At 43.0% G+C, this 26,470-nt stretch overlaps 1 protein-coding gene across 1 annotated transcript in view; it reads right to left on the bottom strand.

Moving 5' to 3' along the window:
• Positions 1-264: 264 nt before the first annotated feature.
• gabrr2a (gamma-aminobutyric acid type A receptor subunit rho2a) overlaps positions 265-26,470 on the bottom strand; it is a gene marked incomplete at its 3' end in the record, with an annotated part of 128,463 nt that continues 102,257 nt past the window's right edge. The window contains exons 8-10 of the mRNA XM_080751419.1: positions 25,504-25,712; positions 3,185-3,325; positions 265-429 (exon numbers count right to left, since the gene is read on the bottom strand). Of these exons, the coding sequence (XP_080607545.1) occupies positions 265-429; positions 3,185-3,325; positions 25,504-25,712 (515 nt within the window). The remainder of the gene's footprint in view (positions 430-3,184; positions 3,326-25,503; positions 25,713-26,470) is intronic.

Here is a 26,470-nt window from a genome sequence, read left to right on the forward strand (position 1 = left end):
GGTCCGGACGTCCGGGGAAAAACCGAGGGAACGCTGCCAGTCAAAGTGACTACTGGCCAATCAATCACAGCACGTCTTTTCCGGGACTTCAATCAATTCAACAGAGCTTTTATTGGCGTATGTGTGACGCACACGGAAGCGACACAGATTCCCTCGGTTCCTCGATGCACAACATGCCCCCAGAGCCGAAGAGGGTGTCTGCCGTTCTATGTTCTATGGGCAACACCACCCCTCCTCCACCATCATCCTCCACCCTCCTCTTCCTCAGCAGTAGATGGACCAGTAGATGAGGTTGAAGAAGATGTAGGAGCCAGGGAAGAGCATGCGCGAGTACTTGTCGATGGCGTGCGTGTTCTTCATGATGTTGAGCGCCCGGATGCTGCGCTTCTTCTTGGTGGTGGTGGACTCGCTGCTCACCGACAGGTGCACCTGTTGGTAGAGATGTTTATAGACTGTCAAAATGTGTATTTATTCTGTATACGTCCTATATTCAACTCTGTAGATCAGTGGTTCTCAATCTTTTTTGGCTTGAGTACCCCCTTTCGCTGATTTTTGAATCCAAGTACCCCCTTTACCCGACAACAACATTTTCCTAACTGCAATTAAAACCATAACAAGCGGTATATGATAACCCCCTTTTCAAGAATATAACATCACAAAACATAGAAAAAGGGAGTGAGAGTTTCAACACTGGCCAAAACAGTTCAGTACAGTTTTCATGTCAATAACTTGCATTCAAACAACATTCAAACACATACCAGTTGACTGGTATGTGTTTCAGGCTCACAACAAGTTTATCCAAGTGTCATCATTAAACATAACAGTAAATGTTGATTCTCCTTCTAATTCAATTGTAGTTAATTATATTTAATTATGAATAATAGTATAATGATTTATACTTCTATTTTTCTTTTTGGGGGGCATTATCTTGAGTACCCCCTGCAGTAACTCTGCGTACCCCTAGGGGTACACGTACCCCCATTTGAGAAACACTGCTGTAGATCATACATGGGCAACTGGCGGCCCAGGGGCCACATGCGTCCCTCACCTTCACTTAATGCGGCCCTCTGGTTAATACTGGAATACTGATATATTATTGATTTCAGCTGTTACAATTACAACCATGACCTGCTTTAATTCCTTCAGTCAATATTAGTAGCTTAATGACTAGTATAGTAGTATTCATTATTATTATTATTTTAGATTGTATTTAGATTGTATTAGATTCATAAAGTTAACATGAGTATATAACTAAATGCATTTGAAATGAAATAAAAATGTTACATTACAGGATTCCAATTAAGAAATAACAAAAAAATATTCAGGATTCCAATTCAAAAGAAGCAAAAATAGCCGATCTACAAGCTCAAAACTCATCGCAGCGCGATGCGTTTTGAGCTTGTAGATCTGCTATTTTTGCTTCTATCATATGCAATACTAGAATGACAAAGAAGGACGTAGCAATATGCAATGTGGCCCTCTGGAGTGAAGGTGGAAATATAGTGGCCCTCGCCATCATCAAAGTTGCCCACCCCTGCTGTAGAACATAGCCTAAAGGGCTTTTCACACAAACGTGTTTGTTTGCACGAATAAAACGGACAATTTCATTTTTTTTAAAAGAAAACAATGATTCTCTACGACCTCATGCACACCGGCTCTGAATTTGCCGTGCGATAAGTGGCTGCGGCCGTGCGTTTTTTTTTTTCGACCCAGTTCGATTTGTGCGTCTTGTCGCATGTGGTAAAAAAAACTCATCACTCCTTTTATGACTCCTTTTGGGATCCGCAGCGCCAATTCCGCACAGCATTGCACACCAACACCAATGCGTTTTAATCATGCAGCAAGCGGAAAAAACGCAATGGTTGAAAAACGCGTCTGTGTGCAAAGACCTTTTAGCAGGGGTCTTCAACAGGGTTTCCTCAGAGTTACTACAGGGGGGGCCGCCAAATTCTTGTGTGATACGATAATTCTATTAAATTAACAACTTGAAACCTCACATCCCTATTCCGAGGAGAGCTTTGGCCACAAATAGCCTCGCAGCGCGACACCTCGGAATATGTTTGACACGATTCTATTAATGTTTTCTAAATCCTTCTTCTAAATCAGTGGTTCTCAAACCTTTTTGTGTCAGGGTACCCCCAAAATGACATGTATTTGGCCGTGGACCCCCATCTCAAAATATGTTGTTCCAGGGACCACCCAGAAGCAAATATTTGAGTTACAAATGTTCACTTTTAAAAAAGATATATTCAAAGACTTGCAAAAAAGAAAATCACGATTTTTCAAAAATAGCAGATCTACAAGCTCGCAGCGTGGCACTCGGTGCCGCGCTGTGAGCTTGTTAAAGGGATATTTCACTTTCAAAAAAACTTTTGGTCATTTTATCATCTAATCAGGCTTTTATGAACACCCTGAACAGTTTTTAATTTGCTTGATTCAATATTTAGATATTTGATGTAAATGTTACCAGGCCCTCCTCCTGCAGGACGCCTCCCCATACACACCCATTGTAACTTCAATCTCCATTTTAACCATGATATATGAATTAAAAACACACATTATTTTTTTCTGGTGACTCATACTACCCTCCTAATACGTGAGCAGGCCGTGTTTTCTCTAGAACTTTTTTCATTTATTTTTTATTTTTTAATTTCTTATTGTATTTATTTTTTTCCATTTTCCAAAAGAATTATTAAAAATAAATGAAAAAAGTTCTAGAGAAAACACGGCCTGCTCACGTATTAGGAGGGTAGTATGAGTCACCAGAAAATCTATCACGGTTAAAATGGAATTTGAACTTACAATGGGTGTGTATGGGGAGAGGCCCTGGGCCTGGGGGGCCTGGTAACATTTACATCAAATATCTAAATATTGAATCAAGCAAATTAAAAACTGTTCAGGGTGTTCATAAAAGCCTGCTTAGACGACAAAAATGACCAAAAGTTATTTTGAAAGTGGAACATCCCTTTAACTGCTATGTTTCAATAGCTAAAAAATTAAACAATTCTAGGCCTAAATGGGTTAAATAAAACTTGTCAACCCGTTGGAACATTCATTTTTTCCCATCACGCACCACCATGTGCTCGGGCTTCTCGGGGAGGGCGGTGCCGCCCCCGGGGCCCCCCTGGGTGCCCCCCTGGGGACCCCCGGCGGGGTGGTGGTGGTGGTGGTGGTGGTGGTGCACCACCTCGTCGGGCTCCTCGTCCTCGGGCACCATGGGGTCCACGGTGTAGCCCGCCAGGCTGTTGGTGTCCGCCTCGCTGTAGGTGCCGTCCAGCATGGTCATGGTGCGCATCTGGGAGATGCCGCACGTGCACGGCAGAGACTGAGAGAGAGAGAGAGAGAGAGAGAGAGAGAGAGAGAGAGAGAGAGAGAGAGAGAGAGAGAGAGAGAGAGAGAGAGAGAGAGAGAGACATGAAAACAGTTTCACTTGTACACAGGGGCGTCAATTGGGTATGGCAGGGGGGGAAATAAAAGTTACTTTTAAATATAAATCAATGAATGTCTCTTTGTCTATCTGTGCTGGTTATTATGTTGTTAAATTACAATAAAATGAATACAAATGCAACATTTTACAAAACAGTCACTTTAACAAGGTATTATGATGATATTCTCCACACTTGTATTCTCCCCATCTTGGCAGAATGGTATATTCCCAGGTCCCGTAGGTCAGCTGCACAGGTGCAATGCATTATTGTTAATTGTGGCACGTTTACTAACATGCCGAGTTTAGCTGCACTTGAACAACCGTTCCAGGCTGCCATATCCAGCTGTAGAAACTGAGGGAAAAAATGTACTTCTTAAAATAAGTGTATCATGCCTGTTGCTAAGGTATGGCAACATGACTGGTTGACACCAGTCATGTTGTCATACCTTAGCTTTTGCTGAACTGACGCCACTGAGAGAGAGAGAGAGAGAGAGAGAGAGAGAGAGACATGAAATCAGTTTCACTTGTACACATTTTGTTTTGATTGAGTTACAGTACTACAGGGGGTCCTCCAAATCTTTGTGTGATTGCAACTTTTTTTCTCCTTTTTAACCACTTGAACCCTAGCGTCCATATTCTGAGAACTTTGGCCAAAAATAGCAGATCTACCGGCTCACGCCTCGCAATAATGCGAGGCGTTGCGAGCTTGTAGATCGGCTATTTTTGGCAGAGGTTTGGTGCAGAGGGGAAAAAGTGCAGACTAAGTACAGAGTGAAAGATCAAGTTTATTAAGTATTGACGGCTCAAGAGGTTAAATATCTGAAAACGCACATTCACATGAATCCAAAATACACTGGCGATCGTGCTGTCAAACAATGAAACTATATGGAATCTATGAACAGGTTGTGGGGGGTCCCTGCTTCACCTCTCTCTCAACTAGGGGGTCCTTGGCCTGAAAAAGTTGAAGACCCCTGTTGTATGGTATTGTGTACACTTCTGCTTTGGTAATGCAAGCGTATGTTTTCTCATGCAAATAAAGCCCTCTGAATTGAACTGGGAATTGGTGGAGAGAGAGAGAGAGAGAGAGAGAGAGAGAGAGAGAGAGAGAGAGAGAGAGAGAGAGAGAGAGAGAGAGAGAGAGGATGATTCAACACAAAGGCAATTGTTTCATTAAATTCTAATCTCTGAGATTAGATGAAGACGTTGTTAATAAAAAAAACGTGTTTGATAATATTGAGGCGCAGGACAAAATGAGCCGTGAAATTACGCTACAGTATGCCTGCAGCACTGCACAATCTGTTCTGATCCTCAGCTAGTCATGTAAATAAACCTTGATAATTTCGGGATAAATTGGATAAATACGATTAGAAATGGAGGCAGTATCGTCATTATATCGTCGATTGTCGGGTGGAAACCTTGTATGTCCAACTGTAACCTTTCAGGAAATGTAAAAGAGCCATTCAGTGTTCCAATGGGTCCAATGTAGTAATCATTTAGTCCAGGGTTCTTCAACGTTTTCAGGCCAAGCACCCCTTAGCTGAGAGAGCGATGAAGCAGGGACCCCCACAAGCTTTTCATAGAGTCCATATAGTTTCATTGTTTGACAGCACGATTATCAGTGTATTTTGGATTCATGTCAATTTGTGTTTTCAGATATTTAACCACTTGAACCCTAGTTAGACCCCTTACATGCTACTTAAAGCTGATTTTTGGGAGTCATTCTTTCCCTTATAGTATAGTGTATAGTAAGTGAATGAGACCCAGAATTACCCTAGCTGTCAAAGATTCTCCTAGGGATGTTGAATTTCAAACTTTGTTAGATATGTTACTAGACACCTTTACGAACACATTGGTGAAGAAATTGCTTGGTAAGGAATTTATTCCCAGGTTTTATTAACACATTGGCCGCCATTTTAACATTGACTGTATGGCTCTCCTGCCATTTTGTTTAATAAAAAAATTGATATATTTTTTTTATATTGACATTTTTCCTAAATTCTGTATTTTTTCGACAATGTCATACAGAACCTCAAATGAAACAGGACAAACTCTAGTCTCACCGAAAAATAAAATAAATAAATAAAAAGCTTTTTTTTCTATAGTTGCAGCCATCTCAAAATAGCCATTTTTGACCAAAATCCAGCTATAATTGAAAGAACTGGAGATATTGACCTTTTTGTGATTGATGGCTTTTCGAGCGAATAACTCAGTTGATATTTGTATTTATGGCGTCAGGCACTTATCAGATAAGTGTACTAATGTAATTATGTAATAGGAATTATTTTTAGAATTTTCTGTTTAGAAAAATGCAGAGAAAAATATTTTTATATGCTATGTCTGACCAAAAACAGCAAGTTCACATTGATATACTATTACTGCTACAGTATTCTACAAGTCTGCTACAAGTCACTTGGGGGCGCTGTCTCTCTGTTTCTGTGTGTAAATGCTAGTTGCGCTCTGTAGGCCTACAGGTGCACACACACACATTGACATCAAAGGGGGCATGAGTCTTTACAACCAGTAAGACTCCCTAATCGGGAGATAAGCGACCGTTGGTCGCTTATCTCCACAAATATCACAACCTCCACCTCTCACGTCATACGGGTAGCCATAGTTACACCTGGAATGTTGAATCTCCATATATGGAGATAACCTACGCATCACACAAAGTCTGACCTCACCAGCCCATACTTGGGCATGGACGACTTATATCTCCATATACGGAGATGGCCATATATGGAGATACGATGACATCACAGAGTCCACAGCTGATGATGTGGCGTGATGTCATACAATACACAAACAAGCCCTATATAAAGGGGCAATTCTCACCAGGGAAGAGAGCATTGCCTGGAATGTTGAATCTCCATATATGGAGATAACCTACGCATCACACAAAGTCTGACCTCACCAGCCCATACTTGGGCATGGACGACTTATATCTCCATATACGGAGATGGCCATATATGGAGATACGATGACATCACAGAGTCCACAGCTGATGATGTGGCGTGATGTCATACAATAAACAAACAAGCCCTATATACTGATGCGATACGATGACATCACAGAGTCCACAGCTGATGATGTGGCGTGATGTCATACAATAAACAAACAAGCCCTATATACTGATGCGGAGATATGAGCAGGGCAAAGGTGTGACGTGTGACGTGTGACCGACCGACGGACGGCCGGTGGAGGTTTTCATAGTAAACTGCTCCCTGACGGTCGCAATAACACTTCTAGAATACACCTCTAGAATGGATTGCTATGACATTTGTTCAACAAGGTGATCAGCAATCTCTCAACACGTCGCTCTGCGACACTTTGAGAGCTTGTAGAGCTTGTAGATCTGCTATTTTCACATTCTAGCACATGTTAGAAAATGTCTCCCCCTGCCCCTAAAAAATCCTCTGCACTGCCCTGGCAAGAGCAGGGCAGACGCAGTTTGCTAACGAGGCGAGGCTGTAGTTGATCGATCGCTTGTTGGCTGTAGTTGATGCTTGTTTTGGTGGAGCGTGGGCCAGGGACCCCCACGCCCACCTGGTTCCCTAAGTGTTGGCTGGAGACCAGGGGACCCCCTTTGTGAGACCCCATCGACAGGGACCACTTGTCCCTGCAACTGGATCATGTGAACTTTATGTAACAAATGATCGGCTTATTGATTGATTTTACAATGTTATGTAACTCCGCACTGCTCTGGGAGGTCGGCGAAGCGTTGGACCCGCGGACCCCTTATTGGTTCCGTTAGAAAGGCGACCAGGGACCCCCACCTTTGCAAAGGCGATCATGGCTTGTTTGTGGACTAAAGTTTGTGGACTAAATACCATTATAAAACTAATATTATAGCCTGGATATATGGATTATAACCCAGGGTGTGGATTCAAATCAACCATCATCATTATCAGGTACGTTTTAGAAGCATTTATATGGCGAATTGGCGATAATTGTGTGTTTTGTGTCTTGAGAGAGAGAGAGAGAGAGAGAGGCAGATCTCACTGATAGCACTGTTTTTTTATGGGACTGAACACCATCAGGGGGTCCAACAGGGACCACTGAAACAGAGATATAGTGGTCCTGGAGGGAAGCACACACACACACACACACACACACACACACACACACACACACACACACACACACACACACACACACACACACACACACACACACACACACACACAGCTGTTCTCACACTTTTTTTTCTTCTCTTTTTTTTCCCGGCAGCCAGCCTTTTGAGCTCAAATGCGTCTTTTGCCAGTTCACTGTGGGTTATGGGGAGATTTATACATTTGTATTGCAATTTATACATTATTACAGTATTTTTTTCAAACACACTTACTTTGATGTGTGATATTTTAGGTTCCCTTTAAGATAAAAGGCTCAGACTTTGTAACGGGCTGTGGAAGAATGTAATTAAACATTACATTATATAAAAGCAAATTCTCGGGACTATCGGGCCTGGCGGGGAACGACATTGGGATTTTCTCGGGACTATCGGGGGGGGCGGGGAATGAGTTAATATCCCCTGACTATACTGAGGATTGCTTTTTATTAGATTTTCCATTGAGGCTTTATTAGTTCAGTGATGCTGTGGCTTCTGGGGTACTTAGTTTAGTTTAGTTTAGTTTTATATTAAATCTGTCATAATGGAAATGACTATTTTCTCAAGTTTTCCTGGTGACACATAGGGGGAAAGATTGACATAATATTTGCGTATTGTAATATGACATAAATGTAAGGTTCTATAGCAGGGGTCTTCAACGTTTTCAGGCCAAGGACCCCTTGGTTGAGAGAGAGATGAAGCAGGGACCTCCCACAACCTTTTCATAGATTCCATATAGTTTCATTGTTTGACAGCATGATCATCAGTGTATTTTGGATTCATGTCAATTTGTGTTTTCAGATATTTAACCACTTGGTCGTCAATACTTAATGAACTTGACCTTTCACTCCGTACTTAGTCTACTCTTTTTCCCCTCTACACCAAAGCTCTTTGCCGAAAATAGGCGAACAAGCTCATAACGCCTCGCAGCGCGAGGCGTTGTGAGCTTGTAGATCGGCTATTTTCGGCTATAGTTCTCAGAATATGGACACATAGGGTTCAAGTGGTCCCTGGGGGGATGTGCGATATAGTACGGTTTTAACATTAAGGGGCTCCCCTTGGCTTAGAAGGTGTTAACAGTACTTCAATAAATTCACTTTCCACCACCGGTCTCCAGGGCCTTCCTCCAAAAAGACTTGAGGAACACACACACAGAGAGAAAAATGTAAAAGCAGCGAGTCAAAAATAAAGAAATAAAATCCTCCCCAGTTGCTAAAACGCATCCCGTCTGATCAGGCTCTTAATCATCTTTTCGGAGCATCGTCTACTGATCATTCTCACCACGTTCCACCAGAAGCCTCGCAATCCGTGCTCAAGTTGTGTTATCTACCAGACAGACAGTGAGAACACTCTGTAATCCTCAGGGGTGGGCGTAAACAACGACGCGACACGAGGGGATTATAAACTGCATGACCCTCCCGACAGATCCACGCATACCAGTATTTTGTTTTCAAGTTCAGTTGTTATCGAGCGAGCGGTGCCAGCCACATTTAGCGGACGCTTTTAATCCAAAGTGACTTACAATAAGCACGTAATACATCATTATAATAAGCAAGATAAACTGTCAGTACATCAACAACAATACAACAAATGCATATATAGGAATATCAATCTAGAAAAATAAATAATAATAACATAGGTAGACCACCACCCAGTGGCGTCAGTTCAGAAAAAGGTAAGGTATAACATGACTGGTGTCTTAGACACCAGTCATGTTGCCATACCTTAGCAACAGGCATGATGCATTTATTTTAAGAAGTACATTCTATTTTCCCCCCCAAAATGTCTATGGTTTCTTGGGCTGGATATGCCGGTCTGGAACAGTTGTTCAAGTGCGGCTAAACTTGGCATAATATAGTAAACGTGCCGCAATTAACAATAATGAATTGCACCTGTGCAGCTGACCTGCGGAACCTGGGAATATACTATTCGGTCAAGATGGGGAGAATAAAAGTGTGGAGAATATAATTATAATACCTTGTTAAATTTAGCATTTGTAGTTATTTTAATGTAATTTAACAACATAACCAGCACAGATAGACAAAGAGACATTCATGGATTTATATTTTAAAGTAACTTGTATTCTCCCCCCTGGACCCAGGGTATGGCAGCTGCATACCTCTGCCATACCCAATTAACGCCCCTGCACGCACCTAATCAGTAAAAAACTTCTAAAACCTAAAAATGCTATCTAGCTTCATGTGTGGTCATCGAGGGAAGGGGAGTGGAAGTAGCTTCTACGGCGGAAGCAGGGAGTGAGTCTGTTGTTCTAAGTGCGACAGGGAGTTTATTCCACGAGGGCAAATTGTCTAGGAGAGTGGATTTTTGTCCTGGGTTTTTTAACGAGGGTTCTGTCAGCATCCCTGTGTTGCCTGATCTGAGTGAACGGGTGGGGTTGTAGGGGTTGATCAGGTTTTGGAGGTATGGAGGAGCTCTAACTTTGGCTGCTTTGAAGATCAGCATCAGTGTTTTGTTTCAGTCCATATTGTATGTATGAGCACGGCCTCAACAGCTGCAATACCGCCAGGTGACCTATACCTTCAAGTGGCGCTGTTGAGCAGCCTTGAAGTGAATGTACAGGGTTTTAACATTGTTCCTCTAGTTCACATAGCTTAATGAAATGAACTCATCAAAGGCCCCGCTCACTTCACGCTGGGTGTGATTTTTCTAGTAAGAAAAGTTACACATAGATCTATCTCCTTCATTTTGCTCTCAAAGTGCACCAGAGCAATACATTTAACTTACAGATGCAATGAAAAGGGATAATACCCACTGACCACACCTCAGTACCTATCAAATGAGGATTTTATTTGTATTTTTTTATCCCGTCTCGGTCTTGACTTGGTCTTGACCCCGGTTGGCCTCGGTCTCGACTTGGACTCGCTTTAGGTGGGCTCGACTACAACACTAATAATACAATGTATGTTGTAGCCCCACCCCCACCCTATACAAGGTAGGTTGTATGGGGTGTTGCCCCACCCCATCAGTTGGGGTCCCTGGCCTGAAAACGTTGAAGACCCCTGCATTAACTACATAGGCTCTCAATTGGAACACAGGTTCTTGATTTTCCATTTCCTGAAAAGCAACCGCTTTTGGACATACAAGGTTTCCACCCAACAGTGGCGATAACACCAGCGAGTTTCCACGGGTAAGCTTGACAGATCACATCCACGCACCATTTTGGAGGAGCGTGGGTTAATGGAATAACAACTGGCACCAGGTTTTGTCCCATGCATACTAAATGCACGAGTCGATTTTACACCTAGGCCTGGTCTCGCTCGCTGTGGTTGTAACAGTATTGTACATTTTAGCAGACAATGCCAGTCCTTCCGAACTTCATGCATTATTCAAAAGCCCCATGCAGCCCGAAGGGGAGAGAAGAGAATAAAAAGAATCAGCCCACACAATATAGCTGTCAGGAAAGATAGAGTCAAGGGTGTCACACCAAATTCTAGGGCCTGGGTACAAGGATTCACTGCGGGCCCCCCATGAATGTTCTTCATAGGGGGAGAGGGTTTAACCCATTTAGACTGGGAGCGCATTATTTTGTGCTTTATCTATTGAAAAATAGCAGATATACAAGCTCACAGCGAGCTTGTAGATCTGCTATTTTTGAAAAATCGTGAAAATGTGTGCAAGTCTTTGAATATTTCAAATCCTTCTAAGTTTTTTTTTTTTTGGGGGGAAAAAAAACTATGTTTCTATGTCAGTGGTGCTCAACCTTTTTCATATGAAGGACCCTCAAATTGTTATGTATTTGGCCACGGACCCCCATCTCAAAATATTTAGTTCCAAGGACCCCCCAGAAGCAAAATTTGAGTTACAAATGTTCGCTTAAAAAATACATACATTCAAAGATTTGCACACATTTTTATGACAGATCTACAAGCTCGCAGTGCGACACTCGGTGCCAAGCTGTGAGCTTGTAAATCTGCTGTTTTTCAATGGCTAAAGTATAAAATAATTAAGGCCCCTCCACCTTGGGCCCTAGTAACTCTGTCTTACTTTTCCCCCCCTTGTGACGCCCTGGATACCGTCAATGTCGGGAAGAAACATTGAAGTTCCAAAATAGTATGTTCTTTCCTAAATTAGAGCCCTAATTCATCATACAAGTGTTGCACAAAAAGTGGTGCTTGTAGATCGGCTATTTTCACTACTTTGACTTGTTTTTTAAGTGACCGTCAGGTCGGAGTTACAATCAAAACCTCCACCGGAATCTGTCTGTCCGTCACGTCACACTTTTCCCCTACTCATATGTCATATCTCCGCCACCGTTGCCCCGATCCATGCTAAATTTTGCACACACACTCCTTGACTGCCAAACAACAATCCCACCCCTCTTTTCTCACATGGCCCTCTTCTAGTGCCACCATGAGGCCGATTCTTGCAAGACACATTTTTGGACACTGCTCCTACCGATTTTGCCCTAAAATCACGCAAAACGGTACACAGTATCTCTAAAGTCATGTCATCAACATGGATCTGTCCCATTTCCCACATTCCCTACTGATTGGCTACCATTGCCTTATAAAGTTTGTGTATGCGACCTGATGGTCGCTTATCTCCCGATTAGTGAGTCTTACTGGTGATAAAAAAGGAACGGTTTTGGACATACAAGGTGTGTAAAAAAGTCAATTCCCAGACACATACTTATATCACCTCTTCATTGATTAATAAAAGAAGAAAAGAAAAAAGGAGGTTGTTTCGGTCACAGGGTCATTCCCAAGTCTTGAGAATTGTGTGCAGGAATCGACTTTTATATTTTTGGATTTGAACTTCAACGGGATTCGATTCCCTGCAGCAACAAAACAGTGTGGTGTAAAGTAACAAATTGCATTTATTCAAGTACTGTACTTAAGTACAATGAGCTTTGCCTTTGTGCTTTTACTTATTTCCATTTTTAGATGATTTACATTGCTTTTTTCCACTAAATCTCAGAGGCAAATGTAAACAATGTTCTACTTATAAATCTTTGAACACCAAAGAACACAACCCATCTAACAGACAGCGTTCTTAAACCCTGCAGCATCCTTACCTTGGGGAAAACCTTTAGTAGAAAATAGCAGATCTACTAAGAACAATACAGGACTGTTACCAGTAAGGGCACTGTCACACCACACTTTTATTCTACCTATGAGGGTGGAATCTGTCATTGCATTTCAATGTGAATGGAGAGTTTTTTTTTTTTTTTTTTTTTTTTTTTTTCAGAAATCTGCAAATGCCAGCAAACCACTCCATTCCTATTGAAGTGCATTGGCAGAATCTGCCAAGTGCGGTGTGACCGTCCCTAAAGGCATGGTCGTACCGCGCCTTTTGAGTACTTCTTCCAACACACAGATTATTACCCCACATCAAACTGTGAACCAGCGACCTGAAGAATGGCTTTGCTTTCTGAACTACTCGTGCTGGAGAGGAGTATCAGTACACCAGTCATGTCCTGAATGGGGGGAAAAGAACTTTCTGCCTTCAAAGTCGCTGCCTTCAAAAAGGAGATGTATCGAGTTCCAAAACTCAATAAGGTCAGACTACAGAAGTCATTTTTTTTTTCATCAGTCAATTTTGAGGCTAAATTGAGAAGCTGGCAAAGGTCCAGGAGAATGATGAAGGACACCACTGCCCCCGGCTTCATTTCTTTTACCCATGTATCTATTCAATGTGTTCTGCCAATGGAGTCGTATCCTATATTGTATCATATCCTGACACTTTTATGGGTGAGAATTTGCAAGTAAAAATGTGTTCTGCAATGTCAGATAAATAAAAATAGGGAATGAACAGGACCAAATACAGAATCACAGTATTTTCAAGTCCACCTCTCTCTCTCTCTCTCTCTCTCTCTCTCTCTCTCTCTCTCTCTCATTCTCTCTCTGTCTTTCACACACACCCATGCACGCGCACTCTCAAGCTGGTTACACACCGGGTCCATGGACAACGCATAGAACGCAATCATGTGTGCCTCCTGCCCGCAACGGCTGTTGTTGTTTGACATTCGCGCTGCTGGATTACTTCCCTGTCATTTCCCACAGCCATACCTATACTCACAGCAGCGCTGCTTTCATTGGCTTCACGGGAGCTCACGGACAGACACGATTTGAATAAAGTCGGTTGAGATGGACTTTATTCAAATTAGATCTGTCCTTGTCAGTCCTTTTTTTTTATCCCTCAATTTAGTAAACCATTTTTCACCCGGTGTCAATTATCTATTGTAATCCTGGGCGCTACACTCCCTCTGCCAACCTGGGGAGAGCAACGGGCTGAAGTCATGCTTCCTTCTATGCATGAGGAGTCCAAGTCGCTTCTTATCACCTGACAGAGGGGGGGGGGGGTCTGATGCTGCATGGTAGTTACAGTATGTTAGCATAGCAGTTTAAAACCACTTTAACCCTATCTATATATGTAACGCCGGGATTCGAATCCGCAGTCTACCACGTAGAAAGTCCAATATCTTAACAACTACTAGACCAAAGGGATATATCCCTATGGACTGGGGGGAGATATTAGACTTTTACATCATCAGGCTTTCTATTCTATTAATATGAACTATTCAGCGATTTTTACAATTTAGCATTCGGCATTTAGTAGACGATTTTAATCCAAAGCGACTTACAATAAGCAGGTAATACATCAATATAATAAGCAAGATTATGTCAGTACACCAACACAAATATAACAAATCCATAGGAATATCAATCTAGAAAAACAATAACATAGGTAGACCACGCACCTAATCAGTACAAAAAACGTTTCTAAAACCTAAAAATGCTATCTAGCTTCATGTATGGTTATCGAGGGAAGGGGAGTGTTTCAGTAGTGTGCTATGGGTTTAGGGAGTCTGAAGAGGTGAGTCTTCAGTCCATGGTGGAAGCTATACTAGGGATTGAGTCTGTAGTTCTAAGCGCGACAGGGAGTTTATTCCACAGTTTGGGGGCCAGGAGGGCAAATTGTCAAGGACGAGAGGATTTTTTGTCCTGGGGTTTTTAGCGAAGGTTCTGTCAGCATCCCTGTGTTCGGCTTATCTTTTTCAAAGGTACGTGAAAAACACTCCTTTTCATGGCAGTAAATGAGCTCAAAGGTGTATTATTAATTGGGCATGTTACACAAATTATAATACTGGCCCAGCTACATTAGTTATAGCACCTGCAGTACCTGTCTAATTCTGCCTTGAAACATTGCCCCACATTCATTCTTTTTCCAATTAATTCCCCAAATAGTGCCAGCCCTGATGGCTAGTTAAAAAGCTGAAAGTGGATTTGGAACCAACATTACTTTTAATCAAATATTAACCTATTTAGAACGGGTACACACCAGTAAGACTCCCTAATCGGGAGATAAGCGACCGTTGGTCGCTTATCTCCTGTCACACTGCTGACATCAGTATGACATCACACCGTACACAAATGACCCTTATATAAGACCGGCATTATCTACCGACAGATTAGTAACAAGATGTCAAAATCATTGAAGGTTTACCCTACTAACCAACTGTTTACCATAGCAACCATGTTTTTTACCTTAGCAACCAACTGTTTACCCTAGCAACCAACTTTTTACCACAGCAACCATGTTTTTTTTACCCTAGCAACCAACTGTTTACCCTAGCAACCAATTGTTTACCATAGCAACCATGTTTTCTTACCCTAGCAACCAACTGTTTACCCTAGCAACCAACTGTTTACCATAGCAACCATGTTTTTTACAGGGCCTGGGATTGATGACATCAGAAATCTCCATATATGGGCATGAAAGGGATTTTGTTTCTGGAAATATGTCTGTGGGGTGCCACATTTGGAATAAAACACTTACATCACACATCTGGATATCCATACAGCCCATCTAGTTTGCCTGTGTCCATTTATGCCCATATATCTGATGACATTGGGACAATGATCTCCATATATGGGCATAAAACTTATGTTAATTAGTAAAGCCTGGGGATCTCCATATATGGGCATGAGGGGTACCCTAAAAGGGCATCATCTGGGAATAGCAAATATAGTTATCCTAGAAAGTGAAAATCTTACATCAAAGGCCATAACTACCTACCTACCACCATACTGCATTCCTCATTAAACTACCTACCAGTAAGATGCCTAAGGGAGAAAAGCAAAGGGCGAGGTTGCACCATTTCTTGGTCTTCTGGCCAGTGATGTATATCGGACCATTTAACCATATATGGAGACATCTGGTACCCAAAGATATTCACAGATATGGGCTTAATATTGATGACATAAGGGATCTCCATATATGGGCGTAAAAGGGATTTGGTTCCCCTGGCATCACAGGGATCTCCATATATGGGCATAAAATGGATTTGGTTACCCTGGCAACACGGGGATCTCCATATCTCCATATATGGGCATAAAAGGGATTTGGTTCCCCTGGCATCACAGGGATCTCCATATATGGGCATAAAAGGGATTTGGTTCCCCTGACATTACAGTGATGTCAGTGGCTGGTTCTACAGAGGGGATCTCCATTTATGGGCATAAAAGGGAATGTATGTATGATGATGTCAGATATCATAGACGTCATAGGACTTTCACATAACGAATAACTGAGTAAGCATGTAAACCCGTAAAATCTATATTTGGGCATGGCTGATTTATGACCTCATCATGATGACACGAGCAAACACAGCTGAATTGTATAAATGATCAGTGCAGAAACCAACAGAAGTATTTGACCAAGACTCTTCGATTTAAACATCAACAAAGGTGTGACGTTTGTTGATGGTCACGTGTGACGTGTGACGGACGGACGGACGGACGGACGGACGGACGGACGGACGGACGGACGGCCGGTGGAGGTTTTCATAGTAAACTGCTCCCTGACGGTCGCAATTATTGTGTATCAATATTTTATGCTTTAACTATTGAAAAATAGCAGATATACAAGCTCACAGCGCTGCGAGCTTGTAGATCTGCTATTTTTGAAAAATTGTGAAAATTCAAATTTTGACCCGATTCTATAAGTGTCTTTTGAATCCTTCTAAGGTTTTTTTGAAAAACCTATGTTTCTATGTCAGCAATCTGGCTAGCCATCGTCAAAGAAAAGGTCCTTTTCACTTAACTGGAGCTCAGTTAGTCTGTTCTTGAGAGACTACTATGTCAGTGGTTCTCAAACCTTTTCCCCAAAATTACATGTATTCGGCCACGGGCCCCCATCTCAAACTATTTAGTTCCCAGCACCCCCCAGAAGCAAAATTTTAGTTACAAACGTTCGCTTTGAAAATACACATATTCAAAGATTTGCACACATTTTCACGACTTTTTCAAAAATAGCAGATCTACAAGCTCGCAGCGCGGCACTCGGTGCCGCGCTGTGAGCTTGTATATCTGCTATTTTTCACTGGTCAAATCATTCAACAATTCTAGGCCTAAATGGGTTAAAATCTATTACAATGTTACAATGTTATTTCACGTAGCACTAGCACAAGCTGCAGGGTCAACAGACCCAGAGAAACCACGCCACAACAACAGGGTTGTGAACGATACCATCATAGGCAATTTGGAGTGACACGGGCATCCGGGACATTAATCAACTGACTCCAATATTTTTGATAATTAAAAATGGTCAGACGAGCACAAGTTTCAGAGGTCGACACAGCAACCTCTTTTGGCAGAAATTGAAGTGACATATTTCCGTAAAGTACCGCTGACCGAGGCTCATAAGTATAGCCTGACGGCGCACTGCGGGCACTTAGGGCGCGTTGACCGTCACGCTCACGCTGCTCGCTCAGTGCCAGACAAGGAGAGGAGAGGGGACCCTCACGACCAAAGTAAATCAATAGAAGCGACTAGATATAAAAGAAATGGCTTCAGGTTTGAACGAACCATCACAATTCCTTATATATAGCTTAATGCAGGGGTCTTCAACGTTGTCAGGCCAAGGACCCCTTAGCTGAGAGGGAGATAAAGTCAATACATATTGTATAAAATTGTGTGGGAGATTTTCACAGATTTCATAGATTCATCGACTTGTTTGACAGGACTGTCATCAGTCTACCTGTATGTTGGATTTGTGTTAATGTGTTTTTTCAGACATCTAACCACTTAACCTCTACACCAAACCTATTTGCCAAAACTAGCCGATCTACAAGCTCTCAACGCCTCGCGTTGCGAGGCGTTGAGAGCTTGCAGATCTGCTATTTTTGGCTAAAGTTCTCCTCAGAATATAGGGATGCAAGGGTTACAGTTGTTCATTTAATTATCCTATCACACAAAGATTTGGGCAGCCCCCATGTAGTAACTCTGAGGACCCCCTAGGGTCCCGGACCCACTGTTGGAGATTTCAGCTGTTCATTTTATTAAGCCAGGGGGGCTTAATAAAACCTCTCAGGTCCAAAAATAAAACCTTTCAGGATTCAAATTCAAAAGCATCAAAAGTAGCAGATCAAGTATCGAGATCAAGTTTGGAGCTTGTAGATCTGCTTCTTTTGATGCTTTTGTGTGACGCTTGTCTGTCAGTCACGTCACACTTTTGCCCTACTCTTATCTCCGGCACCGTTGCCCCTATCCATGCCAAACTTTGCACACACACTCCTTGGCTGCCAAACCACAACCTCCACCCCTCATTTCTCACATGCCCCTCTTCTAGCGCCACCGTGAGGCCGATTCTTTCAAAACACATTTTTGGACACTGCTCCAATATTGCCCTCAAATCACGCAAAGCGGTACACAGTATGTCTAAAGTCCTGTCATCAACATGGATCTGTCCCACTGACAAAAAACTAAGAAAAATAATTATGTTCCCCCTTTTTTTAAAGGAAATGGGTTCTGAGATTCTCTCTCCCTCTCTCTCCCTCTCTCTCTCTCTCTCTCCCTCTCTCTCTCTCTCTCTCTCTCTCTCTGGTAATTAGGTGATCAACCCCCCTAATGCCTGGCTACCAGCGTTGGCACGGTACTCACCACACATTAAACCAACACTTTTCGGGCACAGAGGCTAATCTACGGGCCAACTGCACAAGACAAGGCTTGCCATGGGGAAAATATCTAGCCAGTTCTGGCCCAGCTACATTAGTTATAGCACCTGCAGTACCTGTCTAATTCTGCCTTGAAACATTGCCCCACATTCATTCTTTTTCCAATTAATTCCCCAAATAGTGCCAGCCCCGATGGCTAGTTAAAAAGCTGAAAGTGGATTTGGAACCAACATTACTTTTAATCAAATATTAAAATCTATTACAATGTTACAATGTTATTTCACGTAGCACTAGCACTAGCTGCAGGGTCAACAGAGCCAGAGAAACCACACCACAACAACACAGTTGTGAACGATACCATCATAGGCAATTTGGAGTGACACAGGCATCCGGGACATTAATCAACTGACTCCAATATTTTTGATAATTAAAAATGGTCAGACGAGCACAAGTTTCAGGGGTCGGCACAGCAACCTCTTTTGGCAGAAATTGAAGTGAAATATTTCCGTAAAGTACCGCTGACCGAGGCTCATGAGTATATAGCCTGACAGTGCACTGCGGGCACTTAGGGTGCGTTGACCGTCACGCTCACGCTGCTCGCTCAGTGCCAGACAGGGAGAGGAGAGGGGACCCGCACGACCAAAGGAAATCAATAGAAGCGACTAGAAATAAAAAGAAATGGCTTCAGGTTTGAACGAACCATCACAATTCGTTATATAGCTTAATGCAGCGGTCTTCAAAGTTTTCAGGTCAAGGACCCCTTAGCTGAGAGGGAGATAAAGTAGGGACCCTCAATACATATTGTGTAAAATTGTGTAGGAGATTTTCACAGATTTCATAGATTCATCGACTTGTTTGACAGGACTGTCATCAGTCTAGCTGTATGTTGGATTTGTGTTAATGTGTTTTTTCAGACATCTAACCACTTAACCTCTACACCAAACCTATTTGCCAAAACTAGCCGATCTACAAGCTTTCAACGCCTCGCAGTGCGAGGCGTTGAGAGCTTGCAGATCTGCTATTTTTGGCTAAAGTTCTCCTCAGAATATAGGGATAAAGTTGCTCATTTAAAATAATTATCCTATCGCACAAAGATTTGGGCGGCCCCCCTGTAGTAACTCTGAGGACCCCCTGTTGGAGACCCCTGGCTTAATGAAATGAACAGCTGAAATGCACCGCTGACTTCAAACTGGGTTTTGAAGTTACCCCCCGCTTGTCAGTCAGTCTGTCAGTCTGTCCGTCCCGTCACACTTTTGCCCTACTCTTATCTCCGGCACCGTTGCCCCTATCCATGCCAAACTTTGCACACACACACACACACACACACACACACACACCTTGGCTGCCAAACCACAACCTCCACCCCTCATTTCTCACATGGCCCTCTTCAAGCACCACCATGAGGCCGATTCTTTCAAAACAAATTTTTGGACACTGCTCCAATATGGCCCTAAAATCACGCAAAGCGGTACACAGTATGTCTAGAGTCATGTCATCAACATGGATCTGTCCCATTTAGCGCCACCATCAGGCAGATTTTTGCAAAACACATTTTTGGACACTGCTCCTACAGATTTTGCCCTAAAATCACGCAAAGCGGTACACAGTATGTCTAGAGTCATGTCATCAACACGTATCTGTCCCACTGACAAAAAACAAAGAAAGATAATTATGTTCCCCCTTTTTTAAAACGAAATGGGTTCTGAGATTCTCTCTCCCTCTCTCTCCCTCTCCCTCTCTCTCTCTCTCTCTCTCTCTCTCTCTCTCTCTCTCTCTCTCTGGTAATTAGGTGATCAACCCCCCTAATGCCTGGCTACCAGCGTTGGCACGGTATACACACCGCACATTAAACCAACACTTTTCGGGCACAGAGGCTAATCTACGGGCCAACTGCACAAGACAAGGCTTGCCATGGGGAAAATATCTAGCCAGTTGGCCAAGCACCCAGAAACAACATCTCCTCGTGACCACAGAGTTGTTCTTTTCTACACGTTTCTTTCTTGACCACAATGTTACTAGCAATTGGTCCGGCTGGTCAGGAAACTAATCTAATCTAGCCTTGTGTTGGGATGGTGGGGGGTGGTCAGACCTTGTGGTCAGTGGGTGTTATCCCTTTTCATTGCATTTGTATGTTAAATGTATTGCTCTGGTGCACTTTGAGAGCAAAATGAAGAAGATAGATCCATGTATAACGTCATGGGGTTCTCAGGACATAATTTAACATCTTGAAAAGTTTATAGTTCCTGCTATTATATGCACTTTTTATAGGTTTACTTACTAAACCATTTACTCACACCATCTAGTAACTCATCAGTGAAAAGCACCAGACAGCTCTCTTATAATGTTAATGTGAATGGGCTCCTCATAATATGGGGACAATACAAGTATTTCATTGCATTGTCTTAACTCTTGACTCGAGTGGACTCGGTGTGGGAAGAGTGCCGAGTCCCTTAGTCCAAAAAAATAATAAAAAATCATCAAGACGAGTCATTGACTCTCAGCGTTTGCTAAATGCCTAAACTGTAAATTGTCATAGGTGAAGCCAATACTCCAGTTGACTGCTCAGCCACAAGCTAGTAGATCTGCTACTTTTGCAGAATGTTTGTCACAGAATAGAAACTATCGGGTCCTTGTGATAAAAATGTTCGGACAAGCACAACTTTAATTGAACCTCATTATCACAGCAACATCGCCAATATCGTCTCTTTCGGATCAAAAACAGCAAATGTAGCAGATCTACAAACTCAAAACCTGTCGCTTCCAGCCACGTTTCGAGCTTGACGATCAGCTACTTTTGATGCTTTTGTGTGACGGCGTAATATGATCAAGTTATTATAGGGCGTTAATTTCGCAGGGGAAAATATGGAGATGCCCGACAGCAAGGATATGCAAAGTAAGCTGCAGAAAATGTGGGGAAGGCTTTGCCTTACAGCCTCTATTACCCACACAGCGCCCATGGGGCAGAGCCTGCCCCTACTCTGTGCCACTATAATGCCAGGCTGCCACCGATGGCAGTGGCACCACACACACACACACGCACACAGCACAGCACAGCACAAAATGGCCAATTTCCGAGCACAGAGGCTAATCAACGGTCCGACTGCCAGACATCGGCTCGCCTTTCACTGGACCAGGGAGGAGACATGTGTCCAGTTGGCCCTGGCAGCCCCACTAATAACATCCCATCGGTCAAGCCAACAACACTCCCGTTGACCATTATAACCAGAGGCCACTCCTCCAATGACACGCGGGAGACAACAGACACAGAGTCAAACCGAGTCAAGACAAAATAAAAGAAAGACATGCTTGCTTACTTTTTGTATCTGCACCAGTAAGACTCCCGGAGATAAAAGTAGGGACAAAAGTGTGACGTGACATGACGTGACGGACAGACGGAAGACATGTTTGCTTACTTTTTGTATCTGCATTAAGTAGGAGAGTAGTATCTGCATTAGGAGACCAGAAGCAGGTTGGAGTCTAGTATTTCCAATGGGAGAGTGGACGTGAATACAGCCTCTGAATGTTTTAGCCCATGTATGGTCACTGAACTAAATGTTGGATCCAATCGTCACAAGCCACACAATCTTGGCTTTATCTCAGAGACAAATCAGGAGAAAATCGACTTTATTATCGAACTCTCTCTGTCCCCGAAACAGTCTTGCGGGATCCAGCACCAGCGAACATTCAGAAGATGTTTGCGACGGCACTCATAAGAGACAGATTTGTAGGATCTGTGTACCACTAGCCTCCAGTGACTCCAATTTGGATCAATTCAAAGGAGCTTTCATTTACTTCCGAACGCACATTCAGGGGCGTCACACCAAATTCTGGGCCCTGGGTACAAGGATTCACTGCGGGGCCCCCATGAATGTTAACTATTGAAAAACAGCAGATATACGAGCTCACAGCGCTGCGAGCTTGTAGATCTGCTATTTTTGAAAAATCGTGAAAATGTGTGCCAAGAAACCTATGTTTCCATGTCAGTGATGCTCAAACTTTTTCATGTGAAGGACCCCCCCCCCCCCCCCCCCCACCCCCCCATCTCAAAATATTTAGTTCCAGGGACCCCCCAGAAGCAACATTTTTGTTACAAATGTTCACTAAAAAAATACATATATTCAAAGATTTGTGCACATTTTCACGACTTTTCAAAAATAGCAGATCTACAAGCTCACAGCGCGGCACTCGGTGCCGCGCTGTGAGCTTGTATATCTGCTATTTTTCAATAGCTAAAGTTACTAGGGCCCCTCCACCTTGGGCCCTAGTAACTCAGTCCCACTTTCCTACCCCTTGTGACGCCCCTGCGCACATTGCTATTGAGCGAGAGCGACATTCCACGTGTCTGTGTAATCCGACAAGTTGTTTACTAGTTTGTTATTAGCTCCTGGGGGCGTTCAAAGACTGAAACACTCCCTAGCAGACAAAAGGTCTGAAAACTAATTATCACACTTTGAGGTAAATAACTGTTGCTAATGATGAGAGGCACGTCTCATCTTCGTCCCTGCTCGATAAGCTTTTGTGTCTGTCAATGCCAGAGAGAGAGAGAGAGAGAGAGAGGAGAGAGAGAGAGAGAGAGAGAGAGAGAGAGAGAGAGAGAGAGAGAGAGAGAGAGAGAGAGAGAGAGAGAGAATCATCAGATCCACCAAGGTCTCTTCTTTGAGGACAGTGGTGTAGTAGCTATTCAAATTTTGTTTTTTGTTTAACTTTACAGGAGTATTTCCACTTTTCTATACTTTTACTTCTACTCCACCACCTATCAGAGGCAAATATTGTACTTTTCACTTTTGAGCAGCTATGTATACCCTGTGTGTGTGTGTGTGTGTGTGTGTGTGTGTGTGTGTGTGTGTGTGTGTGTGTGTGTGAGTGTGTGTGTGTGTGTGTGGTGTGTGTGTGTGTGTGTGTGTGTGTGTGTGTGTGTGTGTGTGTGTGTGTGTGTGTGTGTGTGTGTGTCAGAGCATGTGAGCGGAGCGGAGCGGAGAGTGGAGCGGGCCGTTTTTGACATGAGCGTGAGCGAGCGACTTTTCAAATGTGTCTGAGCGGCTTTGGAGCGAGGAATTTCCTGCGCTCCGTTCCTCCGCTCCGCTCCACTCCAAGCCGACCCTATTGTGGCCGCGCACCGCATGTTTCCAACAAAACAGTGCCGTGTGCAGTAGTGGCAGTGCGTGCAGCCATGTCGCAGGAAAGCACCGTGGAGAGGAGAACAGACAGAGAATTCCCTTCACGATTTCACTCAAGTCAAATGTATCTATATCATCCACCCACGTAGGCTATGTTTATAATAAATAGCCTACCTTGTGTCAGTTAAGTTATATCACCAGCCAGTCAAAGGATACGATTTGAAATGCAAGTGAGACTGATGAAAAACACACGCCACGAGTCGCCTCCCTCTCTCGGTTGTGGTGATTAATCAACACCAACTGGATTTAATATTGCCCCCCTTATTAAAAAATACAATGCCTTAGATGGCGTCTTTTATAACATTGAAGGCAGGTCTCCATCAAGCCGAGGCTCGCTCACGTTACATCAGGCATTTGTGTTGGGAACACTTGTGGCAAAGCAAAGGAGAAAGTGTTTCGGATATGGTAAACTACTTTTTTTTATTTTGGCTGCTGACTCTGATTGACGACCTGAGCGGAGCGTGGAGCGAGAAATGCGAAAATCAAGGTGAGCGACGGAGCGGAGGGGAGCGGAGCGGCGCGGTGGCCGGACCAGAGCGATGAGCGAGCGGGACAATTGCCCTCTGGAGCGCAGAACGGCTTTCGTTGCCGCTCCACTCCGCTCACATGCTCTGGTGTGTGTGTGTGTGTGTGTGTGTGTGTGTGTGTGTGTGTGTGTGTGTGTGTGTGTGTGTGCGTGCTCTTCTCAATCTGTTCCTGTTTTTATAGCTGACCTCATGCTTCCTACTACTGTATGCATGGGGAGTCCAAGCTGCTTATTTTGACCTGACTGTTTTTATTTTGTGAGGTTACCTACCCAAGGGCAGTGGTTCTCAACCTTTTCAGGCTGTGACCCCCAAAATAATAACATTTTCACCCTGACGAGAACTTTGTATAACACGGTTATACTGTTTGCGAATCCCTCATCTTGTTTACCTGACCGTATGATAGACAAGCTGGTTCAGGTGATCTGGTAATACTTAAACCAAGAACAAAATCATCTTAAATCTACTTTTTTTTCCTATAGAGCTGTAACAGGATGGAACACATTGCCTAATTGCATAACTAATACAGACACAAAATTCACCTTTAAGAGAAAGTTACAAGAACATCTAATTCAAAGAAGCCTGCACTAATCCTCAGAGGCACAACGTTTAATGTATCGTTATCGTTGTAGCGATAACAAGATTGTGGTATAAAAGTGACCCTCCAACTTGTGAGCAGTGGCTGTGCATTGTTGTGATGGAGAGATTTACACATAAACTCAGGATACAAGAAGAACTGTTCCTTGAGAAATGGCAGATATGGACTGAATATAAAACCTAACAAAATGACACCACGAACATTTAACACACGGGTGGACTTTGAGATTGCAAAGTGCAATAACTCTCCCCGTGAAGGTCTCCGAAATTTCCCCTTCCATGACTTTTCCTAAATACTCAAGACATATGTTCTCGTTTTTTTCCCCTTCTGAAACGTTTCCTAAGTATGAAATAATATACAGTACCACTATACCACTCTGACTGTTAGTTATCGGTCATAAAGACAGGTCTCACCCATTCCTCCCCCTCCCAGAAGCAAGGAGAGAATTTCACAACCTTTTGCTCTCCCCATTTTAGAGGTAAATTGAAATGCTAATTCACATTTGGAAGACAATAGAACCCCCGCTGGCAGCAGGGGAGGAGGTGTTGCTCTCACTGGGAAAAAAAGGAGAGAATTTACCTGTCAGTTTGACTGATAAATGCAGTCAGAGTGGAAGTGATTGTTTTTCAGTCACCGAGTGTTAACATGGACTAAAATGTGATATTTCAACTGTTGTATTGATGCTGACCCTGTGACTTTGTTGTACATGTGACAAACTGCGAATAAAAATTAAGTAAAAGAAAACAATAAAAACCTGTGATCTGGCGCGCTCCCTCATCTTGCGCTCGCGGCGGTCCTGTGCGGTGGACAGGTAGTTGACGGCGGCGTACTCCAGCACGGAGAGGAAGACGAAGACGAAGCTCACCCACAGGTAGATGTCCACCGCCTTGATGTAGGAGACGCGCGGCATGGAGGCGTTCACGCCCGTGATGATGGTGGACATGGTCAGCACCGTGGTGATGCCTGCAAGGGGGGCACAACGTGAGGGCACCACAAAGGTGAAAAAAAAAAACAGCTTGCAAAACGTACAGAGGTGCCTTAGCCCTGCAAGGCCCAGCGTTGCTTTTTGGCAACATTTTTTAAATCATTTAAATCATAGTTTTCCTGTTCTTTTTTCACATTAACATCACCATTAAATCCTATTGTTTAGTATTACAATGCCATTGGCCACGATATTTGCATATAAATACCCCCCACAGAGGCTGACATTCACACCTCCCAGAGAAGTTGAAATTCCAGCGTCTGGACGAACAACATCTCACTTTTTAACTGAAGCTATTCCTCACTAAAACAAATAAAAAAATGCCTGTAATATTTTTTTTCGTGATCATTAAAATGTCTAGAACACGTGCATATGTTAATATTGTGAAAAAAATCCCCAAAATGCAAATTAGAGCATGATTTATGGCTATAAAACCTTAAAAAAACATTATTAATTTTTAACATTACATTGTCCTGTGATTAGGACTGCTACAACACCATCTTATTTTTTTTATTTATTTTTTGGCCAGTAGAAATTAATTCGAGTCTTGCAGGGTTAGAGTACTCTACTTCAGTGGTTCTCAAACTTCTTTCAGCCGAGGGCACGCCACTCTCTGTAAGAAACCTTTTTTTCCTTCATGGCACACCGGAATCGCATTCCGTTAGAAACCTCTTACTCCTCTTACTCCTCATCTCTCCATATTTGAACTTTTTTTTTTTTTTTTTGTAAATGAACGTCC

This window comes from Nannobrachium achirus (genome assembly GCF_963921795.1).
Source record: "Nannobrachium achirus genome assembly, chromosome: 20".
In the NCBI taxonomy this organism is placed as follows: domain Eukaryota; kingdom Metazoa; phylum Chordata; class Actinopteri; order Myctophiformes; family Myctophidae; genus Nannobrachium; species Nannobrachium achirus.